This window comes from Pinus tabuliformis, chromosome 6, assembly GCF_031772625.1.
Source record: "Pinus tabuliformis cultivar Carrire ecotype Pingquan chromosome 6, CPIR1, whole genome shotgun sequence".
In the NCBI taxonomy this organism is placed as follows: Eukaryota; Viridiplantae; Streptophyta; class Pinopsida; order Pinales; family Pinaceae; genus Pinus; species Pinus tabuliformis.
This window is the reverse complement of record NC_142292.1, coordinates 239666234-239694048: the sequence shown is the minus strand read 5'-3', so window position 1 is coordinate 239694048 and position 27815 is coordinate 239666234. Positions and strand designations below refer to the sequence as shown.

General features: G+C 36.7%; 1 protein-coding gene across 2 annotated transcripts; it reads left to right on the top strand.

Annotated features, from left to right (window-relative positions):
• Positions 1-10887: 10887 nt before the first annotated feature.
• On the top strand, positions 10888-19837 carry LOC149258289 (peroxisomal fatty acid beta-oxidation multifunctional protein-like). Of its 2 annotated transcripts, none has more exons than XM_089371167.1 (7): positions 10888-11277; positions 17957-18028; positions 18254-18316; positions 18423-18479; positions 19050-19117; positions 19253-19303; positions 19402-19837. In XM_089371167.1, exons 1-7 carry the CDS (start codon positions 11199-11201, stop codon positions 19423-19425), a joined length of 414 nt encoding a protein of 137 aa, XP_089227293.1. In that variant the 5' UTR covers positions 10888-11198; the 3' UTR covers positions 19426-19837. The 2 variants fall into 2 exon arrangements, with proteins under 2 accessions (XP_089227293.1, XP_089227291.1); XM_089371165.1 differs by having other exon boundaries at positions 10890-11277; positions 19222-19303.
• Positions 19838-27815: the final 7978 nt, after the last annotated feature.

The window sequence follows — 27815 nt, the reverse complement described above, 5'->3', positions numbered from 1 at the left end:
CGCGGTGGCTTTGCTGCTGTATCGTCTCTCGAATCAGCGACATAAGGGAACAGATCTGCCACGTTAAAAATGGGAGAAATACCGATCCCTGGTGGTAACTGCAGCTCGTAAGCATTCGCAGAAAATTTGCGAATGATTTTGCAGGGACCGATCTTTTTATACTTTAATTTGCTGTACTCCCGTTTCGGAAATCGCTCCTTTCGTAAATATGCAAGGACTTCATCCCCAACGTTAAACTGAACTTCTCGGCGCTTTGAGTCAGCCCGCTGCTTGTATTTTTGACTGTTGTCCTGTAATTTCAGCTTTACTTGCTCATGTAAATTGCTCATTGCTTGGGCGAAATCTTCCCCATCAGCACTTCGTTTTTCGAGCTTCCCCAAATCCCGTAACTCATGCACTCCGCGTGGATGCATGCCATACATAATCTGGAAAGGACTATAACCGGTGCTGCGATTAGGGGAATCGTTATATGCGAATTCCGCCTGAGCTAGTACACGGTCCCACGTCCGTGCATTCTCGCCTATTAAACTCCGAAGCAAATTTCCTAAGCTCCTGTTTACTACTTCAGTTTGGCCATCCGTCTGCGGGTGATAAGCGGAGCTGAACTGTAATTGGGTGTTCAACTTTTTCCACAGGGTTCGCCAAAAATGACCGGTGAATTTTACATCCCTGTCGGAAATGATGGACCTTGGAAGCCCATGTAATCGAACAATCTCAGTGAAAAACAAATGTGCTATATAAGTAGCATCACTGGTCTTTTTGCAAGGTACAAAGTGCGCCATCTTTGAAAAACGATCTACCACAACCATTACTGAATCGAAACCCCGCTGTGTCTTAGGCAAACCCAGAACAAAGTCTAAACTGACGGAGTCCCATGGTCGGCTCGGAACGGGTAATGGTAAATACAAACCTGTATTCTGACTGTGTCCCTTTGCCAGTTGGCAAACCTTGCACCTACTCACGTACCTTTGTACATCCCGCTGTAATTTTGGCCAAAAATAAAAATGTCGTACCTGTGCTACTGTCTTGTCTATACCGAAGTGTCCAGCCAAACCTCCACTATGTTTTTCCTGAATAATGTTTTCGCGCATAGAGCAGTTGGGAATACACAGCTGTCCTCCCTTAAACAACAATCCCTCCTGTAAATTATAATCCAACCACAGACTGCTGTTTCTTAACAGAGGGTTTTGACAAGCCTCATAGGCTTCCTTAAAATCGGCATCTGTTTGATACAGCTCTTTCAGGTGTTCAAAGCCTAAAACCTGCATCGTACCTTCCTGTAAGAGTAGAATCCTTCTACTCAGAGCATCTGCTACCTTGTTTGCTTGCCCACTAATATGTTTTAGTACAAACGTGAAATTCTGTAAATACTCTACCCATGCTGCATGTTTATGGTTCAGTTTATGTTGCTGCATAATGTACTGTAACGCAGAGTTATCTGTAAACAAAACAAATTCATTACCCAACAGATAATGCCTCCAATGCTTTAACGCTTGTATAATTGCATAGAATTCTTTGTCATAGGTTGAGTATTTCTGTCTACTCTCGTTCAGCTTTTCACTGAAATATGCGACTGGTCTATCCTCCTGACTTAGTACTGCCCCAATGGCCGTATTACTGGCATCACAACGAACCTGAAAAGGTTTGTTGAAATCAGGCAGCCTCAATATCGGTCTTTCGGTAATCTTCTTTTTCAAAATTTGAAAACCTCTCTCCGCTGCTTCAGTCCAGTGAAATGGCTGATTTGTCTTCTTAATCGTATCCAGCATGGGTGCGCAGATCTCACTGAAATTCCTGATGAATTTCCTGTAAAAACTTGCTAATCCGTGGAAACTGCGGACTTCAAACAAACTTCCCGGAGAAGGCCAGCTAACTATAGCTGCCACCTTTTCTGGGTCCATCTTTAATTCGTTTTCTGCAATTACAAAGCCCAAATACACTAACTCCCGCTGAAAAAAAGTACACTTTTTCAGATTGATCAGCAATTTGTTCTGCTGCAGTTTCCTCAACACACTACGAACATGTCTGAAATGTTCTTCCTTCGTTTTACTAAAAATCAAAATATCATCCAAGTAAACTATTACGAATTTCCCAATAAATTCCTTCAGTACCTCATTCATCAAGCGCATGAACGTACTGGGAGCATTGCTCAACCCAAATGGCATCACCAGCCATTCATATAAGCCTTCATTCGTCTTGAAAGCTGTCTTCCACTCATCTCCTTCCCGAATTCGGATCTGGTGATATCCACTTTTCAAGTCAATTTTCGAGAAATAAGCCACCCCACTCAAACAGTCCATCATATCGTCCATTCTCGGTAAGGGAAACCTGTACCTAACCGTAATTTTGTTAATGGCTCTAGAGTCTGTGCACATTCGCCACTCTCCTCCTTTCTTTGGAGCCAAAACAGTTGGTACTGCACAGGGGCTCATGCTCTCTCTAATCAATCCTTTGTCCAACAACTCCTGGACCTGTTTCCTGATTTCTTCATGGTCTTTAGGACTCATCCGATAAGCTGCTTTATTTGGCAGACTTGCCCCTGGTATAAAGTCAATGCAGTGACTAATACCTCTCCTGGGTGGAAGTTCATCCGGAAGGTCATCCACCACAATGTCCCCAAACTCCTGCAGCATCTTTTGGATTTCCTCGGGCAAATCTGAAATCTGTGTATGTAATATTACTGCTGTTGGTCTTCTTATGACAGCGAAATTCACATCACTGTCCTCAATCTGCTTTATAAATTCTTTACCTGCCATCAACAATGCTTTTACCCCACTGGTTTCAGCTGTACTTTCCTCCTTGATGGGTACTAGCGTGTGCTTGATTCCGTCTTTGACAAATTTGTAACAATTTGTTTTTCCGTCATGAACTGCACTTCTGTCAAACTGCCAGGGTCGTCCTAGCAATATATGACAGACATCCATCGGCATAACATCGCAGATAATTTTGTCTTTATACCTGCCTATCTGAAACTCCACCTCACACTGTTCATCCACTAACAGTTGGTGTCCCTTCTGCAGCCATGACACCTTATATGGAGTGGGATGTTTCAGCTTTTTCAATCCCAGTTTCTCCACCATCTCTACCGCCACCAGATTGTCGGTACTTCCACTATCAATGATCAGTTTGCAGCACTTACCTTGTGACTTGCAAACAGTCCGGAATAGAGCTTTTCGCTGGTCAGGTTCTGCATTTTCCTTTGCTGGTTTTAACAGCACTTTATTTAACACCAAAGCTTCACCCGTCTCTGGTGTATTCTCCACTTCCTGAGGTGTTGCCTCAGCATCCTCCGGCTGAGCAACATAAGCTCCTCTTCCGCCTACCGGTTCACCTTCAGGACAGTCATACGACTTGTGTCCTAACTTGTGGCAACGATAGCACTGGACAGTTCCCCTGCCCCGACCACTTCCTCGCCCTTGCTGAGCTGGTCGTCCTCCTCTAGTGCTATTGTCCTTTTCTGCTGTGCCAGCAGACTTGGAACTGCTGCCTTCTTCACTAGAACCTGCACTTCTACCTCTACCAAAAACCTTACCTTTCCCTCTGCCAGTTCCGCCTCCTCTCCTGGCGTTCTGTTTTCTATTAATTTTCTCCTCCGCTTTCAGTGCAAACTGATAAGCTTCGTCCAAAGTTCCGGGCGAGAGGATACCGATTTCATCCAGGATTTCCCCCCTCAACCCATTTACAAACCGGGCTGTCTTTTCTGGGGTATCTTCCACGTACCCTGCTCGTAGGTTCAACTTATAAAATTCTTCTGTAAATTCCTTAACAGTCATCCCTCTTTGTTTTAAATTCTGCACCTGTCTATACAACATAATCTGATAGTCTTTCGGTAGAAATTTTTCCTTCAGTTTTGCCTCCATTCGGGCCCACTTCTTTATAGGCTATTTGTGTTGCCTCTTTCTTTCCGCCTGAACGCTGTCCCACCACAAGGACGCATGTCCTTTCAGCTTTGTGGCGGCGAACTTCACCTGCTTGTCCTCACTGGTTTCCTCAAACTCAAAATATTTGTTCACTTCACTTAACCAATCTAATAACACATCTGCAGACAGACTTCCGTCATAAGTGGGTAGCTCATGCTTTGGCTTATGACTAGACAGCAAAACTGACTTTAACAACCAGAGTTCCGGTGTCACCCCTTCAAACTCCTCTTCGGGTGCTGCCACATCCTCATCACTATCATCCGCTGGGTTTCTCCTTCCCCCAGCTTCTACCACTGCTAATCTATCTCTCAAAACGCGAATCTCCTCGCGGAGTCCCTCTTCTGCTATTCTCCAGATCGCTCTTCCTCTTCCTCGTCCTCCTCTACCACCCTCCATTTCTCCTATCTGTCAACCTCCTCTGATACCACTTTTGATGGCCCAGCCCACCAACGTGGCGTGCCGTGTCATCTGGGTAGCAAGAAATATGACTGAACGTTGGCGTAAATGCAATGTACAGGCCTCTAGATTTTTCGGAGGGTTTGTAACCGGATGCACCGGTTGGAAAACTCCACCTGTGGGTTCTGTCCGGCTGTCGCTCCCGCCTTTTGTTACACTATACTTTGGTTTTCGTTAGTCATTTCGTCGTTGTTTTGTTAAACCCCGCTCTGCTCTGTGGAGGGTTTTGTGCTCACAGTCCCTTCGTTTGTTGAAGTCTTTGGTTCCTCCCGGCCTCTCGCTAGCCTGCGCGTTGGTATTTCCTGTGAGAGCGGTATAATGTCAGTTCCTTACGCCTCGATGCGTTTCGTTTGCTGTTTCTTTGCTTGGTTCCTGTCGAATGGTTTCTTTGCATGCAATCTTAACTGGTAATGGGTTCTGTCACAGGTTCTCTCCAGCTCCAAGCTTCAACAAACCACTTCGCTCAACCTTATCTCGAAGGTAGGTTCCGGTTCTATGCCAGACTTTGTTGTTCCGTCTTCTCTCGGCTCTAACAGGTTTGTTCCTTGTTCTCCAGGTCGTGGGTATCGGTGGGTTCTCCCAATGCTGCCTCTGCAACTTCAGGTAAGAGCCACGGTTCAAGATTGTTTGTTTGCTTCTGCCTTATTCGTTTTTGCTCGTCTTTCTTTGTTTTAATATACGCCTGCACTCGTTCTTGTAGGTTGCTGCACGGGGTTGGCCGCCGAGGGTTTTATCCTCCTGCGTTTCTGGAGCTAACCCAAACCCACAAGCCTCAAACCGGGTAGGGTCCTTCCGGCGTCATTCCGCTTGTAAATTTGTTAGGAATGGGAGTTCTTTTTTGTAATATTTTTGCAGTCTTCTGGGTTATGTCAACCGTTGCTCCACTCTGTCGTTTAGTGCTGGGTTGTAGATATTTGTCGTTCTGTAGGTAACAAATGGAACCGTATGGGTTTCTGTTGGTTCTGTTAGCCGTTTGCGGCTTCCACTTTATTTGTAACAGTTGTGTTTTGGAAGGGACTCGCCCCGGCGAGCATATGATGCTCAGACAACTTCAAACTATGCACTTGTTTATATAGATTGAATTTAATACATTACTGTATCATTACTTTCAGTCATTACTTGTCTTGTTAAAGGTACAAAATGATTGTTTTTGCGTTACCTGGTTATGCTTGTCGAAGTTGTTTGTCTGCCTTCCTTTCTGTGTGAATTAGTCACCTGTAGCAGCGCGTGCTCTACTTGTACAGCTTCCTTTCTCCAGATATATTCGCGTACTGTATGGTTTGCTCTTTGTATTCTGGTTTCAATGTATGTTAACACACATAACGTAAAGTAAATGGACAAATTGTTTTAGCAGTGGTTCTAAAAACAATTTATTTTTATTCAGAGGAATAGTTCTATTTCTTTCTCTTCGAGGGGAATTTTTTTTCATTATCCATCACCCTCTGTTTTTACATCTGGGTAGCGTAACTACTCCCACTTTCAGTTGAACTGTTTACCAGAATCATTCCAACTGTGTACCAGTTTCTTGTACTAAATGCTAATTTACTGCTAACTAATTTCTAAATTTAAAACAAAGCACAGTTTTCAATTACCATGGTCTCTAAATGACCTTCTGGGAAATAAAACAAATAATAAAGAAAATTAAAATAAATGACAAGTTTGATAACCTGTCCAGCTATGCACGTGTTCTCTGCTTGTTCTTATTCTCTCCATAAGACAGTCAACCACCTTCTGTCTCCTCGGAGCTGGATGCTCCTGCATCATTAACGCTTCAAATTTTAATTAGTGGTATAATTTTATACATGTGAGTGAATTTATAATTTAAATTTAATAGATAAAAAAGGAGGTAAATATAATTGATTGTCATATATTCATGATATCATATTAAATTAATTTTGTATATTTATCAATCACGGTTAGCTAATAACCACAAAGTTTGTCATCTTCAAATTATTTTGCTTATCCCAGGTGCCCTTCGTGAAAGTTATTTGATTCCTATCGTGCAATTTCAAGTGGCCTTCGTTAAAGTTATTTGAGTTGTTTACCATTTTCATAATTCACATGTCTTCTTGTTTATAAAGTGAATGAGTATCATTTAGTGAACACCCACAATATCTTATATATGTCAACTAATGATCAATTTTTATATAATTAGATAAATTTTAAGCATAATGATTTTTTAGGAAAAGACTTGATAAATTAAATTTTATAAAAGACAAATTATTTTATGAATAAAATAATTACTTGAGATCCAAATACTCTTACCTCCAACATTATGGAAAATGTAACAAAGTTCATTCCTTCTATTTCCAAAGAACTTTAGAGGGTTGAAGTTTTAAACATAAAAAAGTTTATAAAAGATCACATGTTCGAGACTTTGCTTCAAAGTTTTAAAGATGAAAGTCAAAAAAATTATGTAACCTTTGTTAGCTTTTCTAGGAAACTTTTTCAAAATACACATATGATCTTGATATGGACTATTTAACAGTCTAAAATAATCATGCATTGTGGTGTTACAAAATTCCAATGACATAAATAAATGAGATTTCCAAATGCATTCACTCTTGTGAGTTGGGGCTTTTGAAACCATGAATATTAGGGAAATTGTAGAAACATTGACAAAAAAAAAAAAACTCAAAGTCATGTTCTCATGGTCATGATACTAATCAAAACGAAACTAAAGGAGATTGAAAAAGGGAAAACTTGTGGTTAAAAAAAAAAAGAAAAAGGGAGAACATGAATGACTATAATAACAAAACTAAGGAGGCAATGCTCTCTAATCCAAACATTAATGAATAAAACTCATTATATATTGTCCTTGAACCCCAATGAACATGTCAAATGATACCTTGATTGCCTCTTTTTTAAGTCAATTGTAAGAGGACTTGGTAGCAAAATCAACAACTTGGTTCACCCAATCGTCAACATACTCCCTAAAGGGGCCCACTATAATTAACTCCTTTACTTTTAATGAAAGCACCTTATCCTCAAGTGCACATAGGGTACCAAACTAAGCTTTACTACATGAGATGTTCTCCATGTTTCCACCACAAATGTTATCACCTAATTCTTAAAATAATGATTTCAAGGAAAGGAGTAAGGATTTTAAATTCTACAACGATAAGAACGTTATATTTAAATTAAGCGGCAAAAACAAGCTACTATGTAGCACTTGTTTTATTACACATACATCTCAGTTAGAAAGTACTTAAAACCTTTTAGGAAAAAATTCATGCTCTTAACCATTAAGCCTAAATATTTTTATAACCATGTAAGAGTATAATGTGTGATTAATAGGCGTTGATTTGACCAGCAAAAAGTTGATATGTGTATTGTGTGGTTAATAGGGGTTGGTTTGAAAATCAAAAGGTTGATAAAGAGGAAAATGTGAGGAACGGGGACAGTGGGAATGAAGATTAAAATAAGGATGAGTCAAGTCAAGGCATCCACACCCAGCTTCCACAATTAGGGATCCAGAGAGAGGTACTATCTATCAACCAAATGGGGTGTTAAGATGATAGAGAAGGCTGATAAAGGGGACCAGGGGTTAAAATTAATGCCCGTTTACCCATTTTTGGCCACTTTAACCGCAAAATACATCTTATTTCAAAACAAACCTGTCATTGTTAACTAGCTAATTATTTATAAAAGCGTCAAAATGACGGGAAAGTAAGAAAATCAGAAGTTTCAATTATATATATATATATATATATATATATATATATATATATATATATATATATATTTATTTATTTATTTATTTACTCCAGGCTGGCGCACTCCGTCTCTGGACTTCCGCATTTAATCCACCAGATCTGATGTCAGGCGATATCTATTATTTCAATCTATCATATTTGATGCCAAGTGATTCTATTATTCTATTAGTTTGGGTGCAACTCAGAGAAACCAATATTGAACAGAATATTGGTTTCCTAGTACTGAACAAAAGTTTATAGATGCCAGAGGAAACTCTTTGACTCAGAAATTACATTGAAGCTCATAGAAAAGGCGGAAAGATGATTGTTGAAATAAAAGTGGGTTTGAGAGTAGCGTCTACCATTCTCGATTCTCTGTTACTTGTGCCGTGCCTTGAAATTCCCTAAAGGCTTTGGGAATTTTACAATATCCCTGCTACACAATTTTATACAATAATAAATAGAAATACAAGCACTTCAGCATTGAGGGAAGAAGTAAGCATTTATCTCGGTAAAGGCTTCTCCGAATTTGGGCTAATAGCACGGTGTTCAGCTATGCCCAACTTCCCCTCATCGCCCTTTCTCTTGCGACAGAAGCAATGCATGATGGGTGTTTGAGGTTTTGAAGATAAGACTATTCATAAATTTGTTTGTTAATTTATTTGGACCACTAACAGTCTTGAATCCTAAGGTGGGTTTGGTTGGCAAAGAACATTTTCAAGAAAGGGCTTTGCGAGGGACTTTGAGGGAAAATAATTGGAAAATGTCATTTTTCTTTTTTTCTTTGTTTTTTTTTGCCAATATTGCAATGCTATTTTCATTGCATTTTATTCATAATACATCGTCTTTATCTTAATCATCCTTAAAAAATAGATTAGGTTAGTTGAGATCATAGTTGATAATATCTCCAAGTTACTCCCAAGTCAAACTTTGTTGGGACAAGTTAGCTAGACAATCCAAGTTTGAATCTACAAAATAGTTATTTTTTTGTGAGTATTTTACTTACATCAACTACAGTAAAAGTTTTCCAATGGGTGCTGGAGAACACATGTCCAACAATCATAATTTTCTGACCAATGCCAAAAAGGTGAATGCCAATTACAAAACAACACATCTAAATACTTAAAAATTGCACTTTGAATGACATTTCTAAAAGATAAATTCTCAGAAGAAACCAACTTGAAACCACTTCTTTGCAAAAGAGCAAAATTTTATTTTGCATTATGGAAAATTTTAGAGTTTTTTTTATTCAATGGAATTCCTTTATCAGTTAAAAGCTTGCCTTAATGTGTATTAATTAAATAGAAATTAGTTGGTTTATTTGGAGATTAATTTTTATTTAGTTTAAATTTCATATATAAAATATAGAAAATTTGAAAATGGAAATCAAGTATAAAGTTTTACTGTCAAAAATAATATCCAAACTCATCAAACCTTACAATAATTTGAGAACAGAGTCATATGATCTTAACTCAATCATGTTCTATAAAATCTAGATAACATCCTATCAAATTATTGAACAAATAATAATATCCAACATGTAAACTGGTCCAACTAAATTCAATTTAGTATTAAAATAAAAATATAATAATATACAAATTGTCAATTGACTTTTTTTAGATAGTTGGGAGGAATGATTGTTATACTTCCTACAATGTTTCAATTCTTACAAGTGACATGTTAAATTCATATTGAGTATATTATTGTAATGGTTTCCAACTTTGTTACATAGACTTGAACCCTAAACAATATTTTATTCTTGCCCACATGAAATATTATTTACATGAAAAATAAAATCCATCAATTATTTATTTCAATAAGACATATACAAAGAAACTGTGTCTTCCTCTAATGTATTGATATTTTTGTTTGTTGGCCTTCCCTTCACATATTCGCATGAAATGTATATAATGTATTTTGTGGATTATTGTAAAGGGTCAATCTCATAAACCCATCTTGTATCTTTTTAATAGCTTCTACCAATATAAAATATCATCTCTCACTGTGTGGCTCATTTAGTTCTCCCATTATTGAGCTAGAATAGGTCTCCTTAGATTCTCCCATTATTGAGCTAGAACAGGTCTCCTTAGAAGTGGGAAGAGTTGCAGATTGATTTGGATGAATTATCTTTGGCCTAATGTGAAAAGCGAGAACTTTCAACTTTCAACTTGATGAGGAAGATTTGATCCTTAGATTGCATCGCTTTCTTGAAAAAAGTAGATTGTATGACCTTATACCTTTCGTAAATTGGAGAAAATTTGATAAAAACACATCTATAAAAATAGACATGAATATAAACGATCGTTTATTACATTAGATTGTTAGGGTTTTTCCTATCCTAGTTATGGAGTGTTTTTCTTATGAGAATATGACACTCTATAACTCCATAAATATAGGTTTTGCTAATTTGGAGTTATGAGAATATGAATTGTCATTCCAGTACCAACCTATTTAGTTATGGAGTGTCATATTTAGAATACTTAGTTAAAATGTTTCAAATATTCTAAAATATTCTAAATTATGTGACACACGCTGCCGGTAGAAGTAAAATGAAGGGCTCACTTAAGTTTCTTGTTTTGGAAACTGTCACTTAATTTCACAAATTTTCCCCTCATTAATATCTTTTCTTGAAATTCCTTCAAAATTCATTTTTTTAAATGTTTTTAATTAATAAACTGAAATTCATATACGCGGATAGGCCTTCCTTTGAAACAGACTTTCGTCGTCCTTTTCGTTCTCAGGTTGACACCTGGCGTCAATATTCGGCAGGCATCTGTCGTGATTTCTGTTTATTCTCAGTGCCGAGAACTTCCTGTTTTCCCTGCTTTCCTGATTTCTATTTATTCACAGCGCCGAGAACTTCCTGTTTGGTAGCATTATTGCTCAACACTCTCGAAAACCCAGTTATGCGGTCCCTGTTTTGCGAAGCACACATTCGTGGCTTAAAACCCTTGTTCTGCGATGCACGATCAACAGATTTGTGCTTTGGAAACCCTGTTCTGCGGTTTCCGTGCTTCCATGACCTTAGTTTTCCTGCTTTCCGTCCGTTTGGTAGCATCTGTCCTGATTTCTGTTTATTCACAGCGCCGAGAATTATGAGGTTAAGGTGAAGGCGGAGATCGGTGTTATGGCAGCGGAGCGGGCGTCGTTTGACAACGTGAAGCCGATTTCGCACGGATTGGAAGGCAAAGGCGGTTGTCACTCAAGTATGAAATTGCATCAGCCATTCGCAACTTTTGTTTATTTTTTCACTAATTGCAGTCCCGGGAGTAAAGTCTCTGAGTATTTCAATGAATTGTAGTATGTCAGGTGTCTAAAATACAATGCGAGTTTGTAAATGAAAGTTGGTACAGGGAAACGTCGAAAAAACACTTTTCTATGCAAATGCAATTTTAGCCAGTCTCGAGACATCAAAATTTGGAAGGATAAATATTCAAAACAACTCCTATGTGGTTATTCCAGTCCTTAATTTCATGTTCGATGACATGATCTCTTTCTTTAATAGAAAGAAAGAGAAGGCTCCGATTTAATTATTATGTTTTTGTTGGCTCCGCTGTGGTCTAGCGGCAAGTTGGGGCGCTTGTTGTAACGATCACCCAGATTTAAATCTCCGCAGTCAGGTTTCCGTACGGAAGCCGCATCCAAGACCAGGTTCACTCAGGTTCAAATCTTGCCAAGTGGGCTTCTATAGAAAGACTGTATCCAAGAACAGGTGAAAATCCTGATGACCTTATTGACTCACGGATGCTGCAACGTAAACTGTAAAGTGTCTCTGTTTGTAGGTGCTATTGCCCAGATGTTTGTGCTAAGAAAAAAAGTCTCGCGTTTTTACTTATCCTCTAGGAAGTTAGGTTATGGTCCGGATGACCCATGTTTCGTGTTATCCACAAGAAAAAGAATAGGTGGCAGATCTACCAGCCCAGGTTAGTAGTTTGTTTACCTATTGTGCTCTTCTAGGTTGTTTTAGGACTTGTAAAGACGTGCTTTCATCGCGAAGCCCCTGCTGAACAAGGGCAATTACAAGCAAGTCATTAATAACGCTGAAACCACAAGTAAATTACAGGGCTCTGGAATTGTTAAAAGGTTCTCTAAGGAATTAGGACAACCATTGTACCTATTTATCTTTTTGTAAGTCTATAATGCCTATATTTATTTCGTAAAGGGGACATCCTTGGACACAGAGTCCAAAGTCCACAAATCACATAGGGATTTTGCATTTGGTCAGACAGATATTGCAAGACGTCAATCCTATGCATCAAAAAATAATCTCAACATGCTTGTAATGACACAAAACCTCAGAATAGCAAGAATAGAACTATTCAGCTCTTGCAAGCAGGCACTTGGTTCACTTGTAAGTTGTGAGGTCAACAAAGTTTTAAGCCATACATCAGGGTTCTATCCCTGCTGTTGTATGTGCCAAATGAATAGCACATCGACAAGTGATGAGGCAGGCAGCAAATCCCGGGCCATTTTAGCAGAATAGATAAGTACCGGCAAGTTCGTGTTATGTAGTGCATCCCTAGACCTCAGGGTGTGTTTCTCGAAGTTTCTTCTAAAATGAAATAGAAATATTCAGCGCTTTCAACAAGAAGACTCAGTAAGTGTCTATTGGATGAAATCATACTCTGCTCTCGGTCAGTATGTTGCTTGCGGAACATTGAGTGGTTTAGAACGATATCATTCATTGCGAGTTACGATAAAAGGTAAATATTAAATTTCAGTCAGTCATTCTCAAAATTGGATACATAATTGCAGTTGAGAAATCCTATAACAGTTAGTAGACAGAGAATGGGGACGAAGACAGAATAAAGACGAAAAATAGAAATAGAAAACAGAACTGTCCAAAAACCATCGTTGAGCAACCAATGCGGTGCAATCTTGCTAGAAAAGGATACCTAATGATACCCGACAAAAGAATTGCTCAAATTTCGAAACGAAGGCAATGCTTTCTATATCAAGGGTATATAAGATAAAAACCCTACACTTTTCAGTAGAGTTGAAAAATACGGTTGCGAACCAGAGTTATTTTAAACTAAAATTTTGCAACGCTAATGTTATTCTAAAATCAAAAGGCATTCTATTCACATATACAAAAATTCGCGCAATATGAAAAACAGAACATTGATTAAAATAAACTTTAAAGTCATCCACTGTCTTGGCGAGATCCGGAAAGGACACAGGAGACACTAATTATTGATGTTGACTCACCATAACAAACAAATCAGTTGGAAATATAATCAAGACAAGATACTGCCTAGGTGGAAGAAGAAAAAGAATCAGTTAAAGAGATTAAGGTTGTTCAAAAAGCTGCAGACAGTATCAATAAAGAAATTTATCTTACTTCAACACCAACAGTGCCAGAAAACTATCAAATAGATTGGAAGTCTTTCTAAACTCCAGAGTATTCTCTGAATATTTATCTCCAAATGTTTTAGTAACACCTTTTTCAACTGGTATTCCACTAATAGTATATATTTTCAAACCATTATTTGAAGTTGACACAGTGTCATCTCTCACTAATTATTGAAATTCTCAAACCAAATTGGTTGTGAAAAGGACCAGGAAAAAGTTCAGTTGGTAGGCTATTGGCGATCCGAAGGAAAAAGTTCAAGAATCCACTCAAGCTCTTGGTTCCTATTTTTATTACCAACAAAATGTAGTGAGTGGACTTTCTATTGATTATGATCAGAAAGTTCGGAGAATCAAAGAACTGGAAGTTGAATTGGAGAAAAGTAGAATATTTAATGAAGAATAGTGGCAAACACATTATGCCACTCTCAGAGAAGGTTTTTCAATATCTCAGCAATAGTTAGTGGAGGATTTCAATACAGAAAGGTTAAATTGTTAAAATGAATCATAGAATAAATTGGCAGAAATGGAGAGCAAATATGCTCAACAAGTTGCAAATATAAGAAACGATAATGAGGATTAGATCAGAATTTTAAATGAAGAAGATGAAAGTAAAATAGAGATAATCTCTTCCGCATTAAAACAACAGGTTGAAACTCTTCAGTTGCATGTAAGAAAAAATCAGGAAGTTGGTTAAAGTATGATTATGTTCAAACAACAGGCCTTGCAGGTTAATTAATTACTACAAAAGAATCAGATTAAGTTTTATATGCAGCTAGACAAAATATATAGATATTATCAATATATTGTTCATCTAACTGACATGATTGAGTCTCTAATGGTACAAGACAAGAATATCAAGCAAAGATTCATCTTAATCCTGGATTGGGAAAAACAGTTCAACCCAGAAAATATTGAAAAGGTTCCGAAGAAAAATGTAAAACTTATGTTTGCCTCATTAGGGCAAAGAAAATATGATTTTACAGAAATTCAAGAATGGATTAAAAGTATCATCCAACTTTGCAATGAGATTTTGGATTATGACTATGATATTGTTGAGGAATTTAATTTACCAAATCCAAAAACTTTAAGGGAAGCAGTATCAAGGATCATCAATCAGCGTGAGATTGAAGAAAAGGGAGCATAAAATGACAAAATAATCAAAGAAATTAAAGTATGGAATCAACAAGACTTTGAGATACCTTTCCGGATTCTGCATATTTTGGTTTATATTTAAGACCTGTCATTTTGATTTGATCAGTACCTTTCAGGTTCTAACATCTTTTACGAACACACAATCTTCTATACAGTTTCTTTGTGTTAAACTTGCTCTCTTTTTGCACAAAAACAGTTGAAATTATATTCTAAAAAACTGTGGCTAAACCATAAGCGTAGGTTTACAAGAAATATATAGTTTTAGGCAGACATATCCTAGAGTGCACAGACAAGTATAAATTATCCAAAAAATATTGTGGAGGCCTATCCATGTCATTCTACTCTGAATTCTGCATATGTGCTGCTTAAGAAACTGACATACTAATCTGAATTCTGCATATGTGCTGCTTAAGAAACTGACATACTAACAATACTATTAGACAAAACATGGTATGAGCACACATTTTCAGAGAAAATTTTGATTATGCACACCTAAGGATAGGTAGGAGGCGAGGTCATTCAAAGCCCTTCCTTGCAGTCCATGAAATTACATGGGTTGGTAAGGCTAAAATTATATCGAAACTGCCCACATTCTTTCCCCTTGCACATCATACTCCATTTGCCTCTTTGTAACTTTGTACGAAAAGAAAATGGGAATTGAATTACTCCTCTTTCTGCAGATTGTTGCATTTAGATGGGTTGGTCAGGCTGCAAATAAATAGAAACTGCCCATGATAGTCTGCAATCTGGCCACAGTTGTGTGACTGATGGAATCTGATTATTGTTATGGTCTGGATGCTGTTTTCAGGGTCCTGTTTCTGACAAGAGGGAGGACCCAGATAGCTGTTATTACAAACATGAGCTTGGCCCCAGATAGTTCTTCTAGATGCCTGGACTGAAGGAATGTGTGAACTTTCAGATTCAATAGCTATACATAGTGTTTGAATAGCGTGTTCGTTATATGCAATGGCTGCTATTCAACATATGTTTAATGAAAGTGATTCCCTATAATATGCAAAAATGCACAAGCACAGTGAGTACACCCGAATATAGCATATTAAAAAAAAAAATTGTGCATTGTTCAGAAAATAGTTAATATATCATGAATTATGCACAAGATTCACAAAAGAAGCACACTGCTTCCAAGTGATGGGTCTCACACTCCCTGCCCTAAGTGTGGGCACTTTATGTCGATGCCTCCAAGGCCTACTAATATGAACCACTTATAAAAAATTATTACAAAAATTATTACAAAGCCATAAGGAGTCCGGTCAGCCTTTAAAAAGGGTCTGCAAAGGGTAAATTAAGTGAGCGAAATACATGGCAATTTCCTTGATTGAACCACATCTCTTAATGGGTAGGATCAATATTAGGAATGGCTGGCAAATGTTCCTATTTCATTGATGTTTGGACGGTACTGTAAGACTATAAGGATCTTTGAGTCGCTTGAGGTACTTCCGAATTTGCACAATATGTACCTTGTCACTAATTTATATTCTAAAAAACTATGGCTAAACCATAAGCGTAGGTTTACAAGAAATATATAGTTTTAGGCAGACATACCCTAGAGTGCACAGACAAATATAAATTATCCAAAAAATATTGTGGAGCAACCAAGCTACTTACGGAGGTGGCTTAGTGATCAGGCTTGGGCCAGCGTAACACCTACGAGAGCATCTGAACCAACCGAGGGATTGGCCTTTTAGACGATTTCTTAGGTCTACGCAGGTTCCGAATATCAAGAGTTAATTCGAACTCTGGAAAAACTTGTAAATTGATTTGGGAATGTAAAAAATACACTAAATTTACTTTTTCTGGGCAGGGGTAAACACTTTTTTATGGTCTGTTGGGAGCAATAAATCCCAACTTCATCCCATAAAGCCTCTATTAATGCGGGTGCTGTAAATCTTCGCCGATTCATACACGAGTGGGGCTCTATTCCAGCTGCGGTTTGAACCTGGGTTGTTATTGTGGTGACTTCCCTGTCTCGACCTCTAGACCATAGCTCAACAAAGGAAAAAATACCTTCGGGGGAGAAAATGTGTTTTTGATTAATACAAGTATTTATGACAGCTATAAAACGGGAATATTAAAGACAACTCATTTTAGATTTTATATACATACACATACTTGAAATGCTATGGATTCTCGATAGGTGACACGGGTTTGTTGGTTGGCTGCTGTCAAATTAGGTTAGAAAAACAAACACAATGAGTGTCTTTTTGGGTTCTCTCTATCTTTTAGATAGAGATGGCAAAGTCTGAAACATCACTTGAAAGTCGGAACTTATTGAATCAGTTTGACTCGCCTGTGACCTTGACTCTGAATATATAACTCGGGGTCAAGTTAGATTTGGTTTCCTCAAAGAACAGAGTTGAACTTGGAAATTTGACTCAGACGAATTAGAATAGTCTGGCGACATTCTTTAAATTTCTCATGCTTCTTTGTTTTTCTGAAGAAGCTGCTTTTTGGCCAAACTAGCATTACATTGTAGAAGTTGTACTGAATTCTCACTTTTTTTGGCAAATTTTGGATAGAGTGGGCAAAGCTTAAAGTAATCGAGGAGTCTACTCTTGTCAGAGTCATCTTCATTTTTATGGATGCTTGCTTGATCTAATCCTGAGATTGAGCTGCAAGTTAATGCAAACTATCAGCTTTTAAAGAATCTTTAGAAGGAGGTGTTAAAAAAAATATGGGACTCTGAAGTCTTGTTAATGAGAAAAGAGAGTACAAACATAAAATCAGGTCAGCCTGATGACACCTTCGCAATCAGAGATGTGATTTTGAGATTAAAGATTATGAGCATAGTTAGAAAAATGAGAACTATCTTGGACATTCTTTGTTGTGAAAATGAGTAATGAAATATGCTGATAAGCCTATGGAAAGAAAGGATATTCAAGTCTTGCAATAAAAGCATAGTTGATTACGAGAAATACATAATGTGGAATGCATAGCGTAAAAGTTAGAGCGATATCTAGAACAAATACATATTACTAATTGGTTGAACCCTTAATTGTGATAATTAATTTCAAGAAAAAGCTCTTTCCATTAGGGAATCTCATAATGCAGATTCTAGATTGTAGATCAGCATTATCAAGATCATCATAACATAGAACCATTCATCGTTGTAATAAATTTCAAGAACAAACTTTCGGTGAACCTTGCACATATCAATTCCAAATCATAGGTCAACCTTACCAAATTCATCATATTACTGTCCAGTAAGTAATTGACTACGTCATAATTTTATGTTCATTGAAAGAGAAGGCTTAATGACATACGCATTTGTGTGTTGATATCTTGGTGTAAGTAATGGATTAGCATATGTGTTATCATTTAACTTAATATCTATAGTAACCGTTCAATTGGTTTTATTTACAGTTCTTGCAGGCTTGAAAGAAAAATATGACAAAGCAATGAGGAGAAATGATGTGAAGGCCATTGTTGTCACTGGTATGCATGTTTTGAAGTTGTCAGTTGCAATCTAATTTTGAAGGATTGTTTGATTATAATAGTGATAGTGATATGAATGCAGTTTGCAGAAGGGATGGAAATTGTACTAAATGTTCAATGGTGTTATAAATCTTTATATATATTCATATATATAGAGAGATGTAAATGCTTATGTTCAAAAATCGAGATGATTTCATGTCTATGTCTCTGTTTTGGCATTATTAGGTAATGGAGGCAAATTCTCAAGTGGTTTTGACATCAACGTTCTCCAGGAAGTACAACAGACTGGTATGCCAAACTAAGTTTTCATACAAAATTCAAATTCTGTTGTAGATTGTTTCAAAGGTTTCCATGTTTGCTCATATTCAATTCTCTGTAACTGTGTATCTAGCAGGGAACTTATCGCATTTGGGTAGAGTTTCTGTTGATCTTATGATCAATACTATTGAAGGTAGGCGTTTGTTATATATGTTGTTTTTTTTGTTTTCACTAAAGTTGCAAGTTGTCGGTGATATGTATGGCTGAAGTGGGGGTACTGTATCTCGGGAATGTTAGCAATTATCAAATCCACAAATAATGTAGTTGCTTTTACTTTGACTTGTCATTTCAAAAAACATTACAATTCTTGTAAAAGACATTTTGCTAGATCGTTATTTTCCATATGTAATTTGAATACTATAAAGCGAAAAATTATCATACCCTTGACATTTTGAGCTTTTCTAGGAATGTGCCAAAATATGGATACCTAGGCTTATTGTAGAGTATAGTTGGATGTGATGGTACAGTTAAAAGTAGCATTCTTATAGCATAGGTAGGAACTCATCAATGTATTGGTAAAGGATTCTACATGTTTTCCTGTATTATAATACGTAGCTGGATATGTTGATATTGTTAACATAAAAAAATTAAGATTCTGATGGATGTTTAGGCACCCCTGAAAGTTTGGAAAAGGATTCTATGTGTTTTTAGGATGGAACCTTTTTCTGGCTCTGACCTTTTTGGCCTTTTGGTGTTGTTATAGAGGCTAAGAAACCTTCCGTAGCTACTATTCAAGGGCTTGCACTTGGTGGTGGATTAGAATTAGCAATGGTATGTGGCAATGATTGTCCATCTCTTGTAATTTTATGTTTTGGAAGGGGAATTTTGGGAACTTACATGTTTTGAGTTATCATGGATGTATTTAATTTACGCAGTCTTGTCATGCTCATATTTCAACCCCAAAAGCGCAACTTGGGTTTCCAGAACTTCAATTTGCGCTTATTCCAGGATTTGGAGGTAAGATTTCTCAATGTACATTTATTTGTCTCAGCAGGGCTGACTTCATACTGTGGTATAGCCAATTTTAATCTTACTATGAATTATCTGGAAAATAGGTAATGATTTGTTTCCAGCGCTGAAGACTCTTAAATGAAGAAGGCGGCATGCATGCTTTTATATTTTATATTTTATTGCGAAGTTATTTGTGGCTTCTTGAGGGTTGATTTTCCCATGCTTTAAACCTGTCAGATCATTGGACTGTCATAGCTCCTGGCGTCCACGTTATTGTTGTATCTATGAATGGGTTTTTCTACTTCTTGGCTTCGATCATGACTATATGGGGTGGCCTTCTGCACTGATTTCCATCTGCATTCATCATCATGAGCTAGAGAGTCTATGATGTGTTTTGTCTTATAAGTTGGCATGTGTTCTGTTTGATCATTCTTTTGTGTCTTCGATCATGGTTTCAGTATTCTGGATATAGTCTTTGGCTTGAACAAACATCTCTGCTAGAAAAATTCAACAATTCCAATTTAATAATCCTATCGGCCTCTCTTTGTACCTTTTGGGACAATTGCTAGTTAATTTATTTTTACTATATATATATTAAAAACTGTCAAAAAAATATAAAAAATGATGAATCTTCACTGCTTATGTTTTTATAGAAAAAAATATTATACAGGGTAGAAATAAATATAAAAAGTCATGTGAAGGGTAGTTTAAAAATAAAACCGTCATAATTTTTTTTGGTGACGGGTAAGGGAACCCGTCAAATTTAACCCCTAAAGGGGACTATATGGTTCACATAAGATTCCTGCCGGTCCTCTGAATGGGACTCTCAACTCTAGAGAAGGTCGGATGCTTACTCCACTCGGAAGATTCAGGCCGGAGGAAATACTTGAAAACTTTTCCACTTTGGCAGAGCACCACAAAAATGGTAAGAAAATTCGTTCCATGCTTAATTATTTGGCTTCAAACTTGGTGTTTTGGCTCGAGAGATTGAGTCGTTGTCATTTCATTTAGTGGGTCTAGACAGCGAGGGCCACGGGAAGGGTTGGGTCCATCTAAAGATTAATGTAGGCCTCTTGTGGTTGATCCAATGGCAGAGAAACTAGTGTCAAAGTTCTTAGATGTTTCTGTGCTAATTTTTCCATTTAAGGGCTCAGAGGCGATAAGGGATGAATCAGGCTCAGAATCCTTTTCTTCGACCGTAGATAAGATGAGGTGACCAGCGATCTGAAAGGATTAGAGGGAGGACTTTGACAGGGTTCAAAACCCTAGGTAGTAAATCCTTCTTGTCAGCGGTTCAAGAGAAAGCCGAGCAAGAAATACAAATTGGGAAACAAAAATTAGATCAGGCTGTGCCCCATGTAGGGTTTCACAATGATTACTCTCACCCTTAATGTTAGAGATATGCGCAGTGCCCATGAAGAACTCACTGTCAAAATATTGTGCAATTTTTGCAAACCTGATATCTATTACTACAAGAGGCTACTGTGGGAAACTGAGATGGTAGCTATTCTATCAATCTTCTTCAAGAATTGGCAGTTTAGGTCTTGGAATGCAAATGGTAGATACGTGGGATTGGTGTAGAGCTGGAATTCTCCTTTCAATCTGACATTCTCTTTTGTGATTGATGCGGGGGTTTTGACAATTCTATATTCGATAGAAACCAGGAAAGAGTTCTGGGTAATAAACTTCTATGGGTTTTATGTGGATAGACAGACTTAGCGGGAAAATTTCTTTCAATCATGACTTCCTGTCCGAGGAGAATATAATTAGAGGAGGTGATTTAAATTTTGTTAGAAAAAGGCCATAAATTTGGGGTCTTACTACTTGTATGGATCTGGTAGAATATTTTCCTGACAGACTAGAATTCTTGGGGGGCAATGTGTTGCGGAGCCAATGGAAGCCAAGCCAAGCCAATGTTTAGAAACTTTAGATCAGGATACAGGAGTATCTCCACGAGATCACACAAATTTTCTAGTTTCAAAGAAGATAATGCAATAGGCAGATATGTTAAAAAGCTTTCTGATCATTTCCTATAATATTGAAGGATGGGAATAAACTTCTATACCCTTTTAAGTTCAATCCCAAATGATTAGACGATGAAGAATTTTTAGGTTTGGTTGGGAATAAATGGAGGCCCTTCATTGTATAAAGAATGTCACTCGGTGTTTCAATAATTTGACAATCCAAGACAAGTGAAGATGGCAATTATTACCTTGATAATTCAAAAGTACAAAAGTTATTTATATGACTTTCATGATAATTCAAAAATACAAAAGTTATTTATAGGACCTTGCATGTTTTAGAAGAGGAAATTTCTATGTTGTATGATCAGTATTTCATAGTGGGTATTTTTGGAAGAATATATTATTCAATTGAAGGATTTAGAAGCTAAAAATAAACTATTGTTAAATTGGGAAGAGTAAATGGAGTGTGAAAAGTTGGGTCCTATGGCTAATAAGGGGAGTGTCAAGACCAAATTCTTCCAATCATATGCTAAACATAAAATTAATATTGATACAATTTGGAAAATGAACAAAGAAGATAGAAGCAAAGTTCAAAGGTTTCATGAGATAGTGGCACTATGTGTATCTCACTTTCAAAGTCTATACAAGGAGCCTCACAGAGCCAACATAACAAAGACAACTAGAATGGCCTCCTTCCCTAATTTCATAGATCATGAAGCAAATAATGAACATATGGCAAAATTCATAAAGGAAAAACTCATATTTGTATTAGAATCTCTTAAAAAATGAAAGAGTCCATGGCAAAATTCACAAAGGAAAAACTCATATTTGTATTAGAATATCTTTAAAAATGAAAGAGTCCAAGCCGATATGAGGGGATTGTAGAGTTCTAATTAGGATTTTATGATCTCATTGAAGATGATCTATTTAAAGTGGTGGAATCAAGAATCTCAAGTAGGATGTTGGGAGCCTTTAATTCATGATTGCCTTTAATTCATGATTTTTAGCTTTGATCCCCAAAACAAATCATACACCCTTCTTTGAGGAATTTGGGCCAATCTTACTTGGGAATACCATTTATAAAATTAGCACAAAGGTCATAATTTTTTTAACCATAATAGGAAAATTTATCTTAATCAAGAGTTTGTGGCTAAGGCATGCAACAAAAGTACATAAAAAAGAATAATATAATGAATATCTAATTTAGAGATTTTGAAAAGAAAAAGACATCAAAACAAACAAACAAAAACAATCCTCCTCCCGAAAAAATGATAAAGGGGAGAGCCCCAACACTAAGCCTTCTATAACTTGATCTTGTTGCTTCTAGATACAAGAGTAGATTATTACAAATTGTTTGCACAAAATGATGCAAAAACAAAACATGTCTAAGATTTGAGCAAAATTGACACCCCACTAAATCCTAGGGAGTCAGGGGAATGCTAGGTACCAAATGTTGAAGATATATTTGTGCGATCTTTCCTACCTCTTCTTAATGGGGGGAAGGAACTCAGTTTTTTTTTTTTTTTTTTCAAACATCTACAAAGGAAGAAGAAGAGGAAATATGACCTCTTCATCTTTCTCCTTTTCATATTTTCATTCCTCCTTTTCTAAAATTGGGTCCTTATCTTGTGAAGATTCCACATTTTCCTCATGTGGGATCTCTTTCTCATTGTGAGGATTGATGTTCTTTGTTTACACTTGATCTGATGTTGGCTGAGATCCAAGATGGGGGTCTAAATCCTCATCTTCTTCCACTAGGGTTTGCAATGCTCCAAATCTATAACTAGGGGGAGTAATGGGCATGACCTAGGCCTAATTTCAAGTTGTGTCCTACAATTTCTTTTACTTTCTTCAAACTTGTTTGAATGATCCTTGCTCGTCATTATTTTGAGAAGTTGTATTTGGCTTAGAAAATGGTTGAGGTGCTTGAGCATTAGGACACCTTTTCGCAAAGTTCCCATACTCATGGCAATAGTTGCATTTGAAAGGAACTTGCTCATAATCCAAGATATGAACATGAATCTAACCCTCCAAGTCGAAGTCATTTTCCAAAGTCCATTTCCACACAATTTTTGGCACATGTAAAAATATTATGCTCAGGCTCTGCATGAGTAATATAATGGCCCAACTTGTCTCAAATAGCTTTAAAAATACCATCACCCCAAAAAATAATGGATAGATGCAACGATCTAATACAACCAAGGGCAAAAGAGATTTGCATGTTTGGGTTAAAATCTAGAGTCCACTGGGCAAGAAACATTTTCCTAGGGGTCATATTTGAAGATCACATCCCTATTCTCTTTGCTTTCAAAAATAAAAATAAAATTCCTTTTCCACATTACAAAGTAGCAATTAGCTCATGATCTAACCAATTTTTAGAAATCCAATCTAGAACAAAGTTAGGACTAGGTCAAATGCGTGTAACTTACCAGCGAAACCTCTTTCCTAAAGGATATTGATGTTCTTTTTCATCATAGAGAAGCCGATGTTAAGATTAGGGATTGTTTTCTCCCTTTTTGCAAATCTACATTTCTTAAGACATTTGTAAGCAACTAAATAAGAACCATTAGGAAAAGAAACATGAGCTACCTTATTGGGTTTGGAAGGACCACCCATTCATAGGTCGACAATTAGAAATCACCAAAAACAAAAAGAAACCAACCAATCCTCATGTGGGCGTAGGATCCCTATAGCTAAAGAACAAATCTCTTCATAAAGAAGGTGCCTAATGTCAAACCTGCAAACAAGGAAAATTTGTAGGTGGGCTAAGGAGATCATATTTCTACAAATCTCGGTGTCTCTAGAAAGCAATGACATGCCAGACTCTCTTTAGATTTTGGCTTCTGAAGGGACATCGCAAACTCTCTTCAGATCTCGACTTCTTTAAACAATGTGGCGACACTAGGGAAACCCTAACCACTGCAGAAACCTCTAATCCAACGTTTATTCATTATGCAGAGTTCTAAATATAGCTCAAAGGTCGTAATTAGTAGGTTGAAGAAGGTTCTATAAAATTCGATATCTTTGTAACAATTTTGATTTTTAAGAGAGATAAATCCATGATGCAGTGGGAGCAACCCATGACATCCTATAAAAATCAAGAAGTAATTTATTATTAAGTTTGATCTATCAAAGGCTTACAACATAGTAAGTCATTTGTACCTTGGGTTAATGCTTCTTCATTTAGGGATGAGACATGGTAAGTTAGATATGATGATGTCTTTTACAACCTCGTTCCTAGTTTGGATATGACTACAAGTTCTTTAGAACTACTAGAAGATTGAGTTGAGGGTTGTCCTATTTTGCCTCTATTATGCTTGATTCTTTGAGGGGGACAAAGCAAGACAATTATGGGGCATAAGAGCGCAGGGGCTAATAATAAAAGATATTAAAATTGGATGAAACTTATATCTTACTCGCTTACTGTGTGAACATTGTTTTTATAGCAATGGTTCTCCTATACAAGAAGAAAAATTCAAATAAACATTGGACATGTATTTTAAGCATCTAGAATGAAAGATGATGGGCCCTTCAATCATCCCATCATATTCATTTTTGCATAACTAATTACTCCTTAGAGCCTTGAAGTTTATCCATTATTCACATTAATTTCTAATAATTGACTAATTATATGGCTAATGATAGTGTGTTGATTAATAGCTTCCAGTGGTTTGTTTTGGTTATATTTTATGAGATTGTTATGTGAGAATGCTTGGGTTTTCCTATTGTTGATGAGTTTGATGTGCTTGTTGGTGATTTTTTTTTATATAGTTCTAACCCCTATGGCTATGGAAAGAGTTATTTCATTTGCCTTTTAGCCTTGGTTATGCCTTTGTCATGTGTCATGGCTACAATGATATGAAAAGATCAACAATGACCATTTTCCTTCCAAGTTTGTAGCCAATATGCACCCATCATTGTGATGAGGAAGGCAATGCTTCGTTGACATAAGATTAGGACATCAATTTGCTTGCCCTAGATAACTGAATAGGGAAACATTCGAGGCTACAAAGGTGTGATCCACAATGTTCCAACTCGAAAAGGGGGACATGGTTGTGCATTCTACAACAACCATTTAAAGCAACAAACCAAGAGAAAGAGTGGTACTGTGGACTCTCTACCAAACCACTTGTTTTAACCCAAGGAGGAAGATAGTTACATACTCCACAATATCCATCTAATGCAGTACAACAAGAGAAAGAGTGATGTCATGGACTCTCCAGTGGATCACTTGTTTCTATGCCAAAGAAGGATCACACACCCTTTAGATCCTATTCCTCGAGAAGCCACTTTAACTTATGTAAAGGAAAATGGTGAATTTAGGGGTAATACTATAGTGCATTGCTTGGAATTCCTCAATGAAAATCCTAGTCTCTCTTAGTATAAATATGTTCATCTACAACTCAATTAGGATTAACAATCATGGGTTCCCAAGCTTGCTTACAACTAGGGTTAGAGGGAGATAGGTTAGAGTTTATAATCTCAAAGTTTTTGTATGATATAAAAATATTACCATTCTCTTGAGTTAATCCATGTTGCATATATGGAACTTACCAGTTCTCTTCAAGTAGAATGCGCTTGGAGAGGCTACTGGTGAATATACCTTCAAATTTATTTTGCATTGCATGTGTAATTTATGGTGTGGTTGTTTCGATTTTTATTTTATTTATGTGGCAATGTGATTGATTCCTCCACCACTGTACTGTAAACCTATAGTTGGTAGGGGAGGTGTTGTGATTCAACAGTATTGAATAGGATTATTTTCCAACATTGAATTTTATCTTTCGGTATCCATATCCTTTATGTAGCATTGAAGCTTTTACATTTCACTTTACTTTGAGGAATGTTGTTTAATTCTAAGGGTTTTGCAGGTTTTATACTAAAATCTAATGGATATAGTTTTTGGGATTAGGGATAGCTTCATGAAAAATTAGAAGATAAAATATTTATTTGGTACAATATATGGTTGTTCCTTAGGGTTAGATTAACCCTTATGAAACTAGTGCTTGAATCACTTCTAATGTACTAGAATTCATAAATGCATATCTCCTAAGAATATGTTTGAAAGAATAAGGTAGAAATGCTTTAGATTTTTGTGGTTTGGTGGTAAGGAGAAAGGAAGCTCCCTCTCATTAGGTGGAAATGGATTGCTAATCCAAAAGAGGAGGTTGGGGCTTAAGAATCACTACAACAAAACCAGCAATTTGCGCCAGATTTTAGTGCATTTTTTTTGTAATTGTGATGAGCAACCTGGCGCTAAATCTGGCTCTATTGTACAATTTTTAAAGCGTCCTTTTTTGCACCTGATTTTGCATCATTTTTCACGCTAGATTTTGCATCATTTTTTACACCAAACTATGCATCATTTATTGCGTCAAATTTTGAACCAAGATTTGCATCTTATTTTATGACAGGTTTTGCTTCTAGTTTTGTGTCATTTTTTGCATCTATTTTTCATTCTCCTTTGCTTCCTATTTTGTGTCATTCTTTGCTTCCATTTTTGCACCATCATTTGCATCAAGTTTACACTGTATTTTGAATCCAATTTAACGTCTTTTTATGCATCCATTTTGTGTCAGTTTTTGCATCTAATCTTACGCCAGGTTTTGTATCTAGTCTTACACTAGTTTTTGCTTCTATTTTTGCACTAGCTTTGGTGCCTATCTTTGCACCATGTGTTGAATTTGATTTAGCACCAAATTTTGCATCCATTTTTGTGCCCATTTTTGCATCTTTTTTTGGACCATTTTTTACATCCACATTTACGTTTGATTTGACTCCATTTTTCCCATCTCATTTTGCACCATATTTTGCGTCATTTGTTTCATCCAATTTTGCATCATTTTTAACACCATCTCTTGCATCTAATGTTACATCATTTTGAGCATCCAAATTTGCATTTATATTTGCATCTTATGTTGAGTCATGTGTTGTGTCCACCTTTGCATCTTATTTTGTGTCTAATGGTACATTCAATGTAGAGCCACTTTTTACGTCTAATTTTGTATTTGTTTTTGCACCAAGTTTTGCATCCAATTTTAAGCTATTTTATGCCCATTTTTGCAACATTTTTTTGTCTACTTGTGTCCAATGTTGCACCATTATTTACACAGACTTTTTCATCCAATTTTGCATTTTTTTGGTGTCTAGTTTTACATCGTTTTCACCATCCAAATTTGCATCTTTTTTTGCCTCATTTTGTGTCCACATTTGCATATAATTTTGTGTCTGAGTTCGAGCCTAAATTTGCATGTGATTAGGAATCATTTTTTACATCCAATATGGCATCCTTGGTTTCACCTTTTTTCAGCCCCATTTTGCATCTTGTTTTATGTCTTTTCTTACATATTTTTTTTTTCCTTTTTTGCACCCAAGTTTGCATCCCAAATTTACACCATTATTTGCATCATCATTTGGCATATTAATTTGTAACGTTTTTTGCTTCTTTTTAACGCTCAACTTTGCATCTTATTTTACATCTAGTTGTTGTCTTTTTTTGCATCTAATTTGGTGCCCATTTATGTGTCCTTGTTTTTGCCCAATTTGATATCCTT

What these genes read in the sequence shown, in the direction of transcription:
- LOC149258289 (XM_089371165.1), top strand. Translation starts at nt 11,199, where the DNA reads ATGGCAGCGGAGCGGGCGTCGTTTGACAACGTGAAGCCGATTTCGCAC. An exon ending in GAAGGCCATTGTTGTCACTG is followed by an intron (nt 18,029 to 18,253) that starts GTATGCATGTTT and finishes TGGCATTATTAG; the next exon opens with GTAATGGAGGCAAATTCTCA. An exon ending in GCTTATTCCAGGATTTGGAG is followed by an intron (nt 19,304 to 19,401) that starts GTAAGATTTCTC and finishes TCTGGAAAATAG; the next exon opens with GTAATGATTTGTTTCCAGCG.